General features: G+C 37.2%; 3 protein-coding genes across 3 annotated transcripts; 1 reads left to right on the forward strand and 2 right to left on the reverse strand.

Annotated features, from left to right (window-relative positions):
• Nucleotides 1–721: 721 nt before the first annotated feature.
• LOC111434690 (polygalacturonase-like) lies at nucleotides 722–2,896 on the reverse strand. Its single transcript, XM_023072169.1, has 4 exons — nucleotides 2,449–2,896; nucleotides 1,496–1,785; nucleotides 1,187–1,415; nucleotides 722–1,096 (listed from the first exon to the last, which is right to left on the reverse strand). Exons 1-4 carry the CDS (start codon nucleotides 2,881–2,883, stop codon nucleotides 878–880), a joined length of 1,173 nt encoding a protein of 390 aa, XP_022927937.1. The 5' UTR covers nucleotides 2,884–2,896; the 3' UTR covers nucleotides 722–877.
• A 1,829-nt stretch (nucleotides 2,897–4,725) lies between these two features.
• On the forward strand, nucleotides 4,726–6,840 carry LOC111434691 (polygalacturonase-like). The gene is made up of 4 exons (XM_023072170.1): nucleotides 4,726–5,173; nucleotides 5,837–6,126; nucleotides 6,214–6,442; nucleotides 6,533–6,840. The coding sequence occupies exons 1-4, from the start codon at nucleotides 4,739–4,741 to the stop codon at nucleotides 6,749–6,751; spliced, it is 1,173 nt and encodes a 390-aa protein (XP_022927938.1). The 5' UTR covers nucleotides 4,726–4,738; the 3' UTR covers nucleotides 6,752–6,840.
• Nucleotides 6,841–9,303: 2,463 nt separating this feature from the next.
• LOC111434692 (cinnamoyl-CoA reductase-like SNL6) lies at nucleotides 9,304–11,235 on the reverse strand. The gene is made up of 4 exons (XM_023072171.1): nucleotides 10,919–11,235; nucleotides 10,640–10,840; nucleotides 10,168–10,490; nucleotides 9,304–10,081 (listed from the first exon to the last, which is right to left on the reverse strand). The coding sequence occupies exons 1-4, from the start codon at nucleotides 11,198–11,200 to the stop codon at nucleotides 9,982–9,984; spliced, it is 906 nt and encodes a 301-aa protein (XP_022927939.1). The 5' UTR covers nucleotides 11,201–11,235; the 3' UTR covers nucleotides 9,304–9,981.
• Nucleotides 11,236–12,358: the final 1,123 nt, after the last annotated feature.

Below are 12,358 nucleotides of genomic sequence, written 5' to 3' on the forward strand. Positions count from 1 at the left end.
TTGCATGATTGATGTATTGGTTCATATCTCTACTTCTTCGAGAGGATTTGTTCTCGAATCTATTTATGAACCTTTGTTGCAAAAGTAAGGTAAGGATATACAAAGGAACTTACAAAACTCTCTCACGTATATTCATTCAAAGGCACTTTATTTACACTCATTTACACAAATGAAGTTCTCATTCTCACTTCTCAAAGTTTTTAATAGAGCTGAGATTGAGTTTCAAACTCTGAGCCAATTAAAAACTAGAGAAATAAAAATAAATAAAAAGTAAAGGAAACATACATTTGATCTTGAGCCTAAAGCTCTAATACCAAACGATAAGAAATCAACCAAAAGAAAGTTCTGATACCAAATGTTCTGAAACTCATGTGATTTGATCTAAGAACCTTGTTCAAGAACAAGACCTTTAGATCTAAATTATTCAAGAATCTCAAAAACGATAAGAAACAACCAAAGGGAAAGTTTTGGAACAAATTACCTACGTGATCAAGATCAAGATTAAGAGTAAGGAAAACTCGATTCTAAACTCGTGATTCAAATCAATCAACAAGATAGGTGATGTTATCTTTCCTATGTCCAACCGTAGTAGTATTATTTCTCATTGATTATGTTTGAAATGACTTATGTACATGTTTAATTCTTTGAGCCTTATTATTTGTTCAATATATCTTATCTTTATATACATGAAGTAGTGAGAAAAAATATATAGGGTGTAAAAAGGACCAATTCATTACATAAATACATTAAGAGGTTAATTAAATACACCATACTAATTTCTATGATTGCTTAAGAATACATATTCACATTAAACAAATCATGAAAGGAAATTCTAATCAAATGAGATATTAAATCAAGCATGACTTTTATTTATTAATCACAAGCAACTTTGTGGCATAAGAATTCCCATACTTGATCCACCGACATTGTTGCATGTCGATGTCGATGCCTTGTTGTTATACGTAAGCTTGATGTCCTCCAAACGCATGTCATCACATGGATTGGTAGAGCTGCAATCAAATGTTATAGCCTCTGATGTTGCTGATGTTCCTCCAATGTTTTTATACGTCACATCGCTAATCTTCACTCCAGCACTCTTTAAAACAACAAAAACAACAATTTATTAGTTTATTCCAACACCAATTAATGGTTTGATGTACTTGTGAAACGACAACAACTTAGTTACCTGACCAGGACAACCTTCATTGTCCGGACAATAATTTTGATCGATTATGATGGGATTCTTAACATTGTTCATAACGATGTTCTGAAACACAACATGTTTCACGAAGCCATTGCCAGGCCTTGCCCACGTCTTTATCCTCACACCATTATCGGATTTAGTGAACACTGCGTTCATCAATGTTACATTTTGGACGCCTTGTTCGTCAAACTCTTTTCCCAAGCTCCCAATGCTGCATTATTATTATTATTCTTATTATTTGAGATTAGATCATAAAATTGTTTGATATGTTGTAAAGAATTGATTCATTACCTTACGCCATGGCCAGGCCCACATTTGATATGAGTCATAAACAAATTCTTAGTTCCATCTCCAATGGATATGCAATCATCACCAGTTTGGATGGTAGTTCCTGTGATGGTTACATCGGTTGATGACTGCACATGAATGCCGTCAGTATTGGGGCTTTGGTCGGGAGCCATTATCTTCACATTCTTAACCAATACATTATTGCAACTGTTAATTGTAATATGAGACTGCCGGCTATTGAGTGATGTCAGCCCACTTAATATGATGTTGTTCGCCCAATTGAATGTTATTGACTGCATCAATTTACCCAAAAAAAAAAAAAAAAAACATGTTACTAACGAATGTCGGGATAGAGTCCCACGTTGACTAATTTACAGGATGATGATGAGTTTGTAAATGAAGAATACATCTCCATTGGTATGAGGTCTTTTGGGAAATCCCGAAGAAAAGCCATAAGAGGTTATTCTCAAAGTGGACAATATCATACCATTGCGGAGAGTTGTGATTTCTAACATGGTATTAGAGGCATGCCCTTAACTTAGTCATGTCAATAGAATCCTCATATGTCGAATAAAGAATTGTGAGCCTCGAAAGTATAGTCAAAAGTAACTAACGTGTCGAGCAAATTGTGTACTTTGTTCGAGGGCTCCAGAGAAGGAGTCAAGGGTTCTATAAAGATGTAGTCAAAAGGGACTAATGTGTTGAGCAAAGGGTGTACTTTGTTCGAGGGCTCCAAAGTAGGAATCGAGGGTTCTACAGACCTCAAGAGAGGTTCTATGGTGTACTTTATTCGAGAGGAAGATTGTTGAGAGGGATAAGTATGGAGAATAGAGATGTATTCGTACTAGGCATTTTGGGAAAGCCCAAATAAAATCCAGAAAGGTTATGGAAAAAGTGCAAGGACATTTAGGGTAATTATATTAATAATTATATGGTTAAGGTTTAAGACGACATACCCTAGCTCCCGGTGGACAATCCTTTCCAGAGTCCCTGCAGGCCCAATACGAAGCGCCCTTTGCGTCAATGTTGCCGCCGAAGAAAGAAACATCGTTAACTTTAATGAACAAAATCCAATACCCAGAACTTCCAAGGGCACGGTAGTCTAGAGGTGCCACAAGGGTTCCATTCAAACGGAATGTAATCTTGTTGTTACATGGCCCTCTGAATGTGATGGGTTTGAGCAAGAATCTTCCCTTAGGGACATTGATGGTGGACGGCGTGGAGGAGCTGCAGGCCGATGTCCATGCCTTGAGAAAGGGTCGAGTCGAGTCGGTTTTACCGTTGGGTTTTGCTCCATAAGTAATCACATTGTAAGTGGCTGCACTCGAGAGTTGAAGGAAGAAATAGATGGAGGAGATGATGAGGAGTAATGTTTTGATTGTGTAGGCCATTTTTGGAGAAGAGAAGATGATGGGATATAAGAGGCATAACAAATGGGATGTGTTATTTGTAGTGATAGAAAATGGAGTGGCATGCACTTCTCCATGTGCATGAATATGCCTAATTGAGGTGGCGGCTGATAAGCGGTGGTTTGATTAAAATGAGGGAAATCTGCTCGCCGCAATCCTCATGCATTTTCCTTTGTGTATCCCACAAATTGTGTGCTTCTTTTTCACGTAAATTTGGATACATACATTCTTGTGTTTCCTATTACGTAAACAATAAGTAAGTTTATGTTGAAACTTTGGTGTGGATATTGACAATATTTTATTTGTTGTGTTTAAAACCCTTATGATGCACCATCTCCAAATGAATTAAATATATGACAATCTTGATTGGTTGTACGAAAACAGCCATTCGTACGTTTGCCGATTGGTCTTCCATTGAATGCCAAAGCGCAGCTATATAGCTACGGCACCCATTTTCATGAGTTATATATATATTATCATTTTCTTGCATTAATAGGTAAGATAGCTTCGTAGAATAGAAGAAAGCAGGCGGACAGCTTTGATTCCTATCTCAACATGATTAATTTTGGATATTCTAAGCTATGTTGATGCAAAAAATAGCCTAGGTAAGGCCCAGAGAAAATTTCAAAGGAAACAATTGCTGCAAGGAAACGATTGCTACAAGAATGTTAAGAAGTTATTCTTTGTTGATAAACTAATGGGCTCACTTCAATCTCATGAGTCAAAAATCAATAGATTATCAATAAGGAATGAAAAAAAACACTTTAAGTGAAGGAGACCGAGCGTGACGAAGGAAAAAATATTCATTGAGCAAGTATAGGCCTCGGAAGAGGAGGATTTCACAACAGTCGTAGTGGTTGTGGTAACCGAGGTAGAGGGAGAAATGATGGAAAAAATAATTCAATAATCGAAGTAACACAAGGAATGTCATTCAATGTTACTATTGCAGAAGATATGAGCATATAAAATAAAATCTTATTGTTGGTATAAAGATTAGCAAATGAATTTTGCAAAAAATGAAAAAGAAGAAAAACTTTTTATGGCTTGTTGATATTAACCCCAAAAAAAAGTGTGATTTATGGTTTGTTCTAAAAGCTTGATGAGATGCCAATAATTTAGGTGCAACTGGACAATGCAAGAGAGATGCAAGTTGAGGTAAAAGACACAGTGAAAGTTGAAACCAGTCATGGTAAGATAAAACTGTTAGAAAGTGTTCAATTTGTGCCTGATTGATGGTATAATTTATTGAGTGTTGGACAATTAATGACTAGAGGATATTATATTCTATTGGATGACAACAAATGTATCATTAGAAATAAGAAATTCAGGACATTATATTCTATTTGTTCCACGAATTGATAACTACTAAAGTTGTTCTACCAATAATTTTGTGGATCAGTAGTTATGTTGGTGTGCCTTCGGATTCAAGGGAAAACCGAGCGTATGAATGGCTGTTTTTGTACTTTCAATCAATAACATTATCATATATTTAATTAGTTTGGAGACCGTGCATCACAATGCAAATAAAGCAGTGGTGTTTATGCCATAAAATGTTGTAAATATCCATACCATAGATTCAACATAAAGTTAACGGCGTATTTAGTTGAGTATTCAAACAATAATACTTATTGTTTACGTAATAGAAAACACAAGAATGTATGTATCAAACCACCGCAGATTTCCCTCAATTTAATCAAACCACCGCTTATCAGCCGCCACCTCAATTAGGCACATTCATGCACATGGAGAAGTGCATGTCACTCCATTTTCTTTCACTATAAATAACACATTCCATTTGTTATGCCTCTTATATCCCATCATCTTCTCTTCTCCAAAAATGGCCTACACAATCAAAACATTACTCCTCATCATCTCCTCCATCTATTTCTTCCTTCAACTCTCGAGTGCAGCCACTTACAATGTGATTACTTATGGAGCAAAACCCAACGGTAAAACCGACTCGACTCGACCCTTTCTCAAGGCATGGACATCGGCCTGCAGCTCCTCCACGCCGTCCACCATCAATGTCCCTAAGGGAAGATTCTTGCTCAAACCCATCACATTCAGAGGGCCATGTAACAACAAGATTACATTCCGTTTGAATGGAACCCTTGTGGCACCTCTAGACTACCGTGCCCTTGGAAGTTCTGGGTATTGGATTTTGTTCATTAAAGTTAACGATGTTTCTTTCTTCGGCGGCAACATTGACGCAAAGGGCGCTTCGTATTGGGCCTGCAGGGACTCTGGAAAGGATTGTCCACCGGGAGCTAGGGTATGTCGTCTTAAACCTTAACCATATAATTATTAATATAATTACCCTAAATGTCCTTGCACTTTTTCCATAACCTTTCTGGATTTTATTTGGGCTTTCCCAAAATGCCTAGTACGAATACATCTCTATTCTCCATACTTATCCCTCTCAACAATCTTCCTCTCGAATAAAGTACACCATAGAACCTCTCTTGAGGTCTGTAGAACCCTCGATTCCTACTTTGGAGCCCTCGAACAAAGTACACCCTTTGCTCAACACATTAGTCCCTTTTGACTACATCTTTATAGAACCCTTGACTCCTTCTCTGGAGCCCTCGAACAAAGTACACAATTTGCTCGACACGTTAGTTACTTTTGACTATACTTTCGAGGCTCACAATTCTTTATTCGACATATGAGGATTCTATTGACATGACTAAGTTAAGGGCATGCCTCTAATACCATGTTAGAAATCACAACTCTCCGCAATGGTATGATATTGTCCACTTTGAGAATAACCTCTTATGGCTTTTCTTCGGGATTTCCCAAAAGACCTCATACCAATGGAGATGTATTCTTCATTTACAAACTCATCATCATCCTGTAAATTAGTCAACGTGGGACTCTATCCCGACATTCGTTAGTAACATGTTTTTTTTTTTTTTTTTTGGGTAAATTGATGCAGTCAATAACATTCAATTGGGCGAACAACATCATATTAAGTGGGCTGACATCACTCAATAGCCGGCAGTCTCATATTACAATTAACAGTTGCAATAATGTATTGGTTAAGAATGTGAAGATAATGGCTCCCGACCAAAGCCCCAATACTGACGGCATTCATGTGCAGTCATCAACCGATGTAACCATCACAGGAACTACCATCCAAACTGGTGATGATTGCATATCCATTGGAGATGGAACTAAGAATTTGTTTATGACTCATATCAAATGTGGGCCTGGCCATGGCGTAAGGTAATGAATCAATTCTTTACAACATATCAAACATTTTTATGATCTAATCTCAAATAATAAGAATAATAATAATAATAAATAATGCAGCATTGGGAGCTTGGGAAAAGAGTTTGACGAACAAGGCGTCCAAAATGTAACATTGATGAATGCAGTGTTCACTAAATCCGATAATGGTGTGAGGATAAAGACGTGGGCAAGGCCTGGCAATGGCTTCGTGAAACATGTTGTGTTTCAGAACATCGTTATGAACAATGTTAAGAATCCCATCATAATCGATCAAAATTATTGTCCGGACAATGAAGGTTGTCCTGGTCAGGTAACTAAGTTGTTGTCATTTCACAAGTACATCAAACCATTAATTGGTGTTGGAATAAACTAATAAAGTGTTGTTTTTGTTGTTTTAAAGAGTGCTGGAGTGAAGATTAGCGATGTGGCGTATAAAAACATTGGAGGAACATCAGCAACATCAGAGGCTATAACATTTGATTGCAGCCCTACCAATCCATGTGGTGACATACGTTTGGAGGACATCAAGCTTACGTATAACAACAAGGCAACGACATCGACATGCAACAACGTTGGTGGATCAAGTATGGGAGTACTTATGCCACAAAGTTGCTTGTGATGAATTAAAAAAGTCCAACTTAATTGAAAATCTCATTTGTTTAGAGTTTTCTTTCATGATTTATTTAATGTGAATATGTATTCTTAAGAAATCATACTCTATTTGTTAGTATATGTACGTCATGAATATTATATGAAAAAAATCATTTAAAATATTTTTCTTTTAAACATTTTCATAGGCTTAAACGCTAGTAAAGTTATTTCAAACATAATCAATGAAAAATAATAATAACATGGTTGGATTTGCCCAAAGTTAAGCAAAAGTTTTCAAAAGTTGACATATATTACATACGCCAAGTTTCGAGACTACCATGAAAAAAAATAATAGCATGCTATGATGCCCTTCAAAAAAAAAAAAAAAAGAAGAAGAAGAAGAGAGAGATGGTTGGATTTCGGCTAGTCTCATGGAGTCGATTCCTAACCAGTTTCAGAAATGATTGCTCATACGGGAGATCGGTCAGCTAATTCATGCAAATTTGAAGAAGTTTCTACGTATGAGCGTGTTGAGAATTGTTGGAGTCCTACATTATTTAATTAAGGGAAAGATCATTTTGGGGAAACGAAAAGTAAATTAATGAAAGCTTATACTAAAAGTGGACAATATCATACCAATGTGAGGATTGTTGTTTCTAACCTGGTATCAAGGGAGATGGTATAGGTTGTTATATCTCTTCAAACTCCTAGTATGATTTGTGGTGGCAGGTTTGGCTAATCTTTCGCATCAGGAATGATTTATTGAGATTATTAGTGAATAAGTTTCTTCATATCAACCAACACGATTGGGCGATCTCCAAGTCATTGGAGGAATCAAGAAACTCAACGGCAATAACTATAACATGTGGGCAGGACATGCATGATGTCCTATCTACAAGGAAGTGAAGAAATGCAAGACAATGTTTACCTTGAAAAACACATTTGAAGAAGAGATATTGGAGCACATTCAAGATGACAAGATACCGAAAGAGTATGAGACACGATAGAGATGCTTTTCTCAAATAAAAACATACAAGGTTACAACTTCTGAATAACAAGTTGTTATCAATCTCACAATGCGATATGGCGATCGCTCAATACTTCCACAAGGTCAAATCGATTTGTTGAGAGATTACTGAACTAGATTAAGAGTCTATCATTAGAGCAGCTCAAATAAAAAGATCATCAAAGAATCATCATCCACAAATTGCAACCAGAGTATAGAAGCTTCATTATTACTGTACATGGATGATCCGCTCAATCATCACTTGTAGAGTTTAAAAATTTGCTAGCCAGCCAAAAAGCAATGGCTAAGCAATGAAAGTCGTCACGTTGAAGGGTGACGAAGAAGTGCAGGTGGATACAAAAATGCTGGCAAAAGAAGAAGTCACTAAGAAGCTGCATAAGCTTGGAGAGCTTAGAAGAACGACAACAAAAGTTTTCAAAGGAAGAGATTTGAAAGTATTTGCTACAATTGCAGGAAAAATGTCACTAAGTCCAAGGATTTGATGAAATAGAAGTGTTAGTGATCCAACAATTGGAAGATGTTACACCACGAGAGATATAGGTTTGATGAAATATCTTCGTGGTGTTCCTCGAAGAAGAAAGTCTTGACAGACTCAAACAGCATAGAAAAAACTCTACCACAGAAGATGGGAGAGCAAATTACACACATTTGGTCAAGTGTTAATGCACTTGAAGATCCAAGTGATACTTATGTTCTTGAGCAAGAAGTGACTCAATGAAAAGAAAAAAAAATATCAAAACAACTTAAATGGTCGGAAAGAATTTGAAAGTCAAATCCTAAGTTTTCACTGCAACTATTATAAAAGACGGATGACCAACGTGGTACGATGAATGAGGATTAGTGCTGAGGAGGTGAATTCAGTGAAAAAAAAACCAGTACCTCAACAACTTAGACGATCGAAAAGAATTCAAAAGTCAAAATCTAAGTATGTCAACACAACTATCATTAAAAAACAGATGATCAACGTGGTACCGTGAATGTGAACTAGTAGAAATGAGTGTTAAAATATCATAATTAGCTCAATAGGATCAAGTCCAATAATTGTGTGAGTTCATTGTCTAGATATTTCGTCACAAGTTATTCCAAGCAAAGCAATACGTAGTAGTATTCTACAAAGTGTCTTGTAACTTCTTTTTTATTGGTCTTAATAAAAGTGTGAATGTTTTCCACAAAGGCTTGTGTTCAACAACATGATATACATTCATACCCTTATCTTAACTTAATCATGTCAATATAATTCTCGAGTGTCGAACAAAAAAGTTGTGAGTCTCAAAAGTGTAGTCAGAGTGACTCAAGTGTTGAATAAAGGGCATACTTCATCCGAAGACTTTCGAGGAGAGTTGAGCCTCAATTACGGGAAGGTTGTTGAAGGGCTCTAGAGAAGAGGCCTCGAATAAGGCTTTATGGTGTATTTTGTTCGAGAGGAGAATTGTTGAGGCTTGTTAGAGTCTCACATTGTTTAATAAGGGGAAAACCATGAGTATATACAGAAGGGATACTATCTCCATTAGTATAAGATCTTTTGAACAAACCAAAAGTAAAAACCACGAGCGTCTATACTCAAGATAGACAACATCATACCAATGTCCAAAGTTGTTCCTAACAATAAGAAACTTGCACACGCTTTCCTAAGGCATCTAATAGACTTGCCTTTTCTCGCCGGCCACATTTAGTTAGCGATTAGAAATTCCTCTCCACTCTTCGTCTCATTTTCCTTTTAAACAGAGATTCCACGTCTGTGTGGTTAAATGGACGGTCTCTGGCCACAATGTGGTTGCTTCTTTAAAATCATTGAAAATAGATCCAAAAATTTGTCTCCCGTAGTAATTTGTGAGAATCCCACGTTGGTTGGGGAGAAGAGCGAAATATCCTTTATAAGGGTGTGAAAACCTTTCACTAGCAGACACCTTTTAAATCCTTAACAGGAAGCCTAACAAAAAATTCAAAAAAGACAATATCTGCAAACGGTGGGCTTAGGCCGTTACAAATGGTATTAGAGTCAAACACTAGACTATATGCCAACGAGAAGGTTGTTCCCCAAAGGGGGATAGACACGAACCGATGTGCCAGTAAGGACACTAGGCCCCGAAGGGGAAACCGATATGTCAGTATCTGCTAGCGGTGAGCGTGGGCCATTACATAATTAATACATACAACATCGAGACACTTTTCTCATATCTCTCATATACACATTTTTATTTTATTTTTTAAAAATAAAATTGAACTATCCTTCAATCTATTTGCTCTTCTCCCTTAAAATTCATCAACAATTTGTTCAGCTTCTTGTTGCTTATTCTCTGTGGAATCTCCCTCGCAAATTGCTGCTCTTCTCTGTAAATCAACATAATTAAAAAATAAATAATAAATAAATAAGAAATAATGGAAAACTAAATAAATAAATAAAAAAAGGCACTAACCCTGGGGGCAAAGACGTCAATTTGCGGGCGAGATCAGCTGCATCATCATTGGTGTTGATGACGTGGTTGAAACAGATGTACCGACCGTACGATGAGAGATCTTGGAACACACGAATGTGGGCCTCCACCAAGTAGTTCAAATCAACGGTCACAAACAATCCACTTTCGTACATCTCCGCCGCTCCTTTTAAATACGGATTATCAATGGTCAAATCGGGGCCCACCAACAGCCCTGCGTTGACCGATACCATGTTGACTCCTCTGTCCCTAGCTAATGCCCATGCAGTCTTCTCTGCTAGCGTCTTTGCCAGCCCATGCCACAGCTGTTCAATGCATTCAGGGGCATAATTGTAATTTAAATACTTCAATTCACATATTTTTAATTTGGTATTTATGTTAAATTTCACAAATCATCTCTTTTTTATTTTATAAACAATTTCGACCTAACTTTTTCGAGAAGGAATGTTAATACCTTAAATTTGCGGCAAAAGTGGACATCGCTCCAGAATCTCTCATCTAAATGAGAAATAGATGTGGAATTACGATCCTGCCCCCAAATAACAGCGGCGACAGAAGATGTAAAGACAACCTTATCAATAGTGTCAGTTTGAGCACAAGCCTCCAACACATTATGTGCCGCTCTCACCTCCATCTCTCCCATCACCATCATTTCCTTCAATATTTTGACCATAATTTTCATCAATATTTTTAGGGCGTTTATACAAATATAAATAAGAAGAGCTAAACTTACATCGTCATCAAAGGTGGGTTGGTGTCGAGGAGGATCAAACGTGTAAAACAAGCCACAACACCCTCTCAACGCATCGACTATGCTATGGTAATCAAACGGGTCAGAGTGGAAGATCTTGAGGCTCTTATTGTCATATCCATTGAACATGAACTCGCTGATACTCGAGTGAATAGCGGCGTGGACGGTGAACTTGAGATGGAGGAGACGGTCAACGAGGGCGATGCCGAGAGGGGTCGAAGCATCCATAACACACACGACATTGTTGGGTGATGAAGGAGCCATTGGCAATATGTGTTACCCAAATGGAGGAATGAGATGTTGATATGGAAAGAGGAATGTATATAAATAGAGAGAAAATGGCATTAAAAACTTAGGGCATGGAGATGAGTAGTTGGTTGGAAGAGAGGTGGTGATTGGTTGGAGACTAAATTAAATGAAAGTAAGATTCAATTAATGAGTAAAGGAAAGAGATGGTTACGTGGCAAAACCCACTCATGTTTGAACTCAATTGGTTCACGCCAAAAAATATATATTTTTTTTAAATTTTGTGTCTAATAATTTTTTAAATATTTAAGGACACAAAAAAATTTGGTTGGATCAGTTGGGTTTGGTTGGTTGTTTAGTTGAAAACATTTACCGCTCTGAATAATTGGATTGAGTCTAAAAAATTGCTCAACTTAACTCAATTCAACCTAACCCACAAATACTCGTAGGTGTAGTTCGCGGGACCTTTGACTTCAAAAGTTGAGGACATGCTTGAAGCCTCCAAATTATGAGGATTCGGGGTTGGCAAGCAAGTTCCTTCTAACCGCAGGCAGGTGAGCAAGAAAGGAGAAAGAAGTAATAGTCCTGCCTGTCCCGTAAACTCTCTCTCATAAGGAGTTGAGTCGAGACTGACTGTTCACTCTGATTCATCTTTAGTTGAGTGAGTCTTCCTACTGCCTGCCTGATCCGTTCCTTCCAACCCAGCAAGCAAGTAGATCAAGCGATTTATTTTTTTTTAAAAAAAAGAGATATTTAATGATTAAAAAAATAGTAAAGGGTCAAAATTATCGGCATTGATGAGGTCACTCGTGACTTGGAAGGTGCAGCCACATCAACCAACTTCCATCTACTTCAATGAAATATACAAGTTAATTTTTCCAAATTTTATTGCTTTTATTTTAAAAAAAAAATATAGATAAATTATCGTCATAGGACAGAGGACAACTGGTAGGCGCGTTCGGCTGTCATCTCATCGTGATCTGGCATGCGAATTAGAAAGCCACGTGGACTCTTCACGGTGGACCCTGTCAATACCTTACACGTGTACTTTTTGTATTTATAACTTCTTCTTAACCTAGTCCTTTTGAATCCTTCTTTCTACGTGGCTACTTTCTTGAATGTTCATGAGTAGTGACTCCCCCACCAAACTGACTAGAACTAAACCAAACTAGATCG

Source organism: Cucurbita moschata, unplaced genomic scaffold (genome assembly GCF_002738365.1).
Source record: "Cucurbita moschata cultivar Rifu unplaced genomic scaffold, Cmos_1.0 Cmo_Scf00045, whole genome shotgun sequence".
Classification (NCBI taxonomy): Eukaryota; Viridiplantae; Streptophyta; class Magnoliopsida; order Cucurbitales; family Cucurbitaceae; genus Cucurbita; species Cucurbita moschata.

Coding starts and splice junctions, on each gene's coding strand:
- LOC111434691 (XM_023072170.1), top strand. CDS start 4,739: ATGGCCTACACAATCAAAACATTACTCCTCATCATCTCCTCCATCTAT. Junction 5,174..5,836: donor ATTGTCCACCGGGAGCTAGG/GTATGTCGTCTT, acceptor AAATTGATGCAG/TCAATAACATTCAATTGGGC. Junction 6,443..6,532: donor ATGAAGGTTGTCCTGGTCAG/GTAACTAAGTTG, acceptor GTTGTTTTAAAG/AGTGCTGGAGTGAAGATTAG.
- LOC111434690 (XM_023072169.1), bottom strand. CDS start 2,883: ATGGCCTACACAATCAAAACATTACTCCTCATCATCTCCTCCATCTAT. Junction 1,416..1,495: donor GGGCCTGGCCATGGCGTAAG/GTAATGAATCAA, acceptor ATAATAATGCAG/CATTGGGAGCTTGGGAAAAG. Junction 1,097..1,186: donor ATGAAGGTTGTCCTGGTCAG/GTAACTAAGTTG, acceptor GTTGTTTTAAAG/AGTGCTGGAGTGAAGATTAG.
- LOC111434692 (XM_023072171.1), bottom strand. CDS start 11,200: ATGGCTCCTTCATCACCCAACAATGTCGTGTGTGTTATGGATGCTTCG. Junction 10,841..10,918: donor AACCCACCTTTGATGACGAT/GTAAGTTTAGCT, acceptor AAAATATTGAAG/GAAATGATGGTGATGGGAGA. Junction 10,082..10,167: donor TTGACGTCTTTGCCCCCAGG/GTTAGTGCCTTT, acceptor GTTGATTTACAG/AGAAGAGCAGCAATTTGCGA.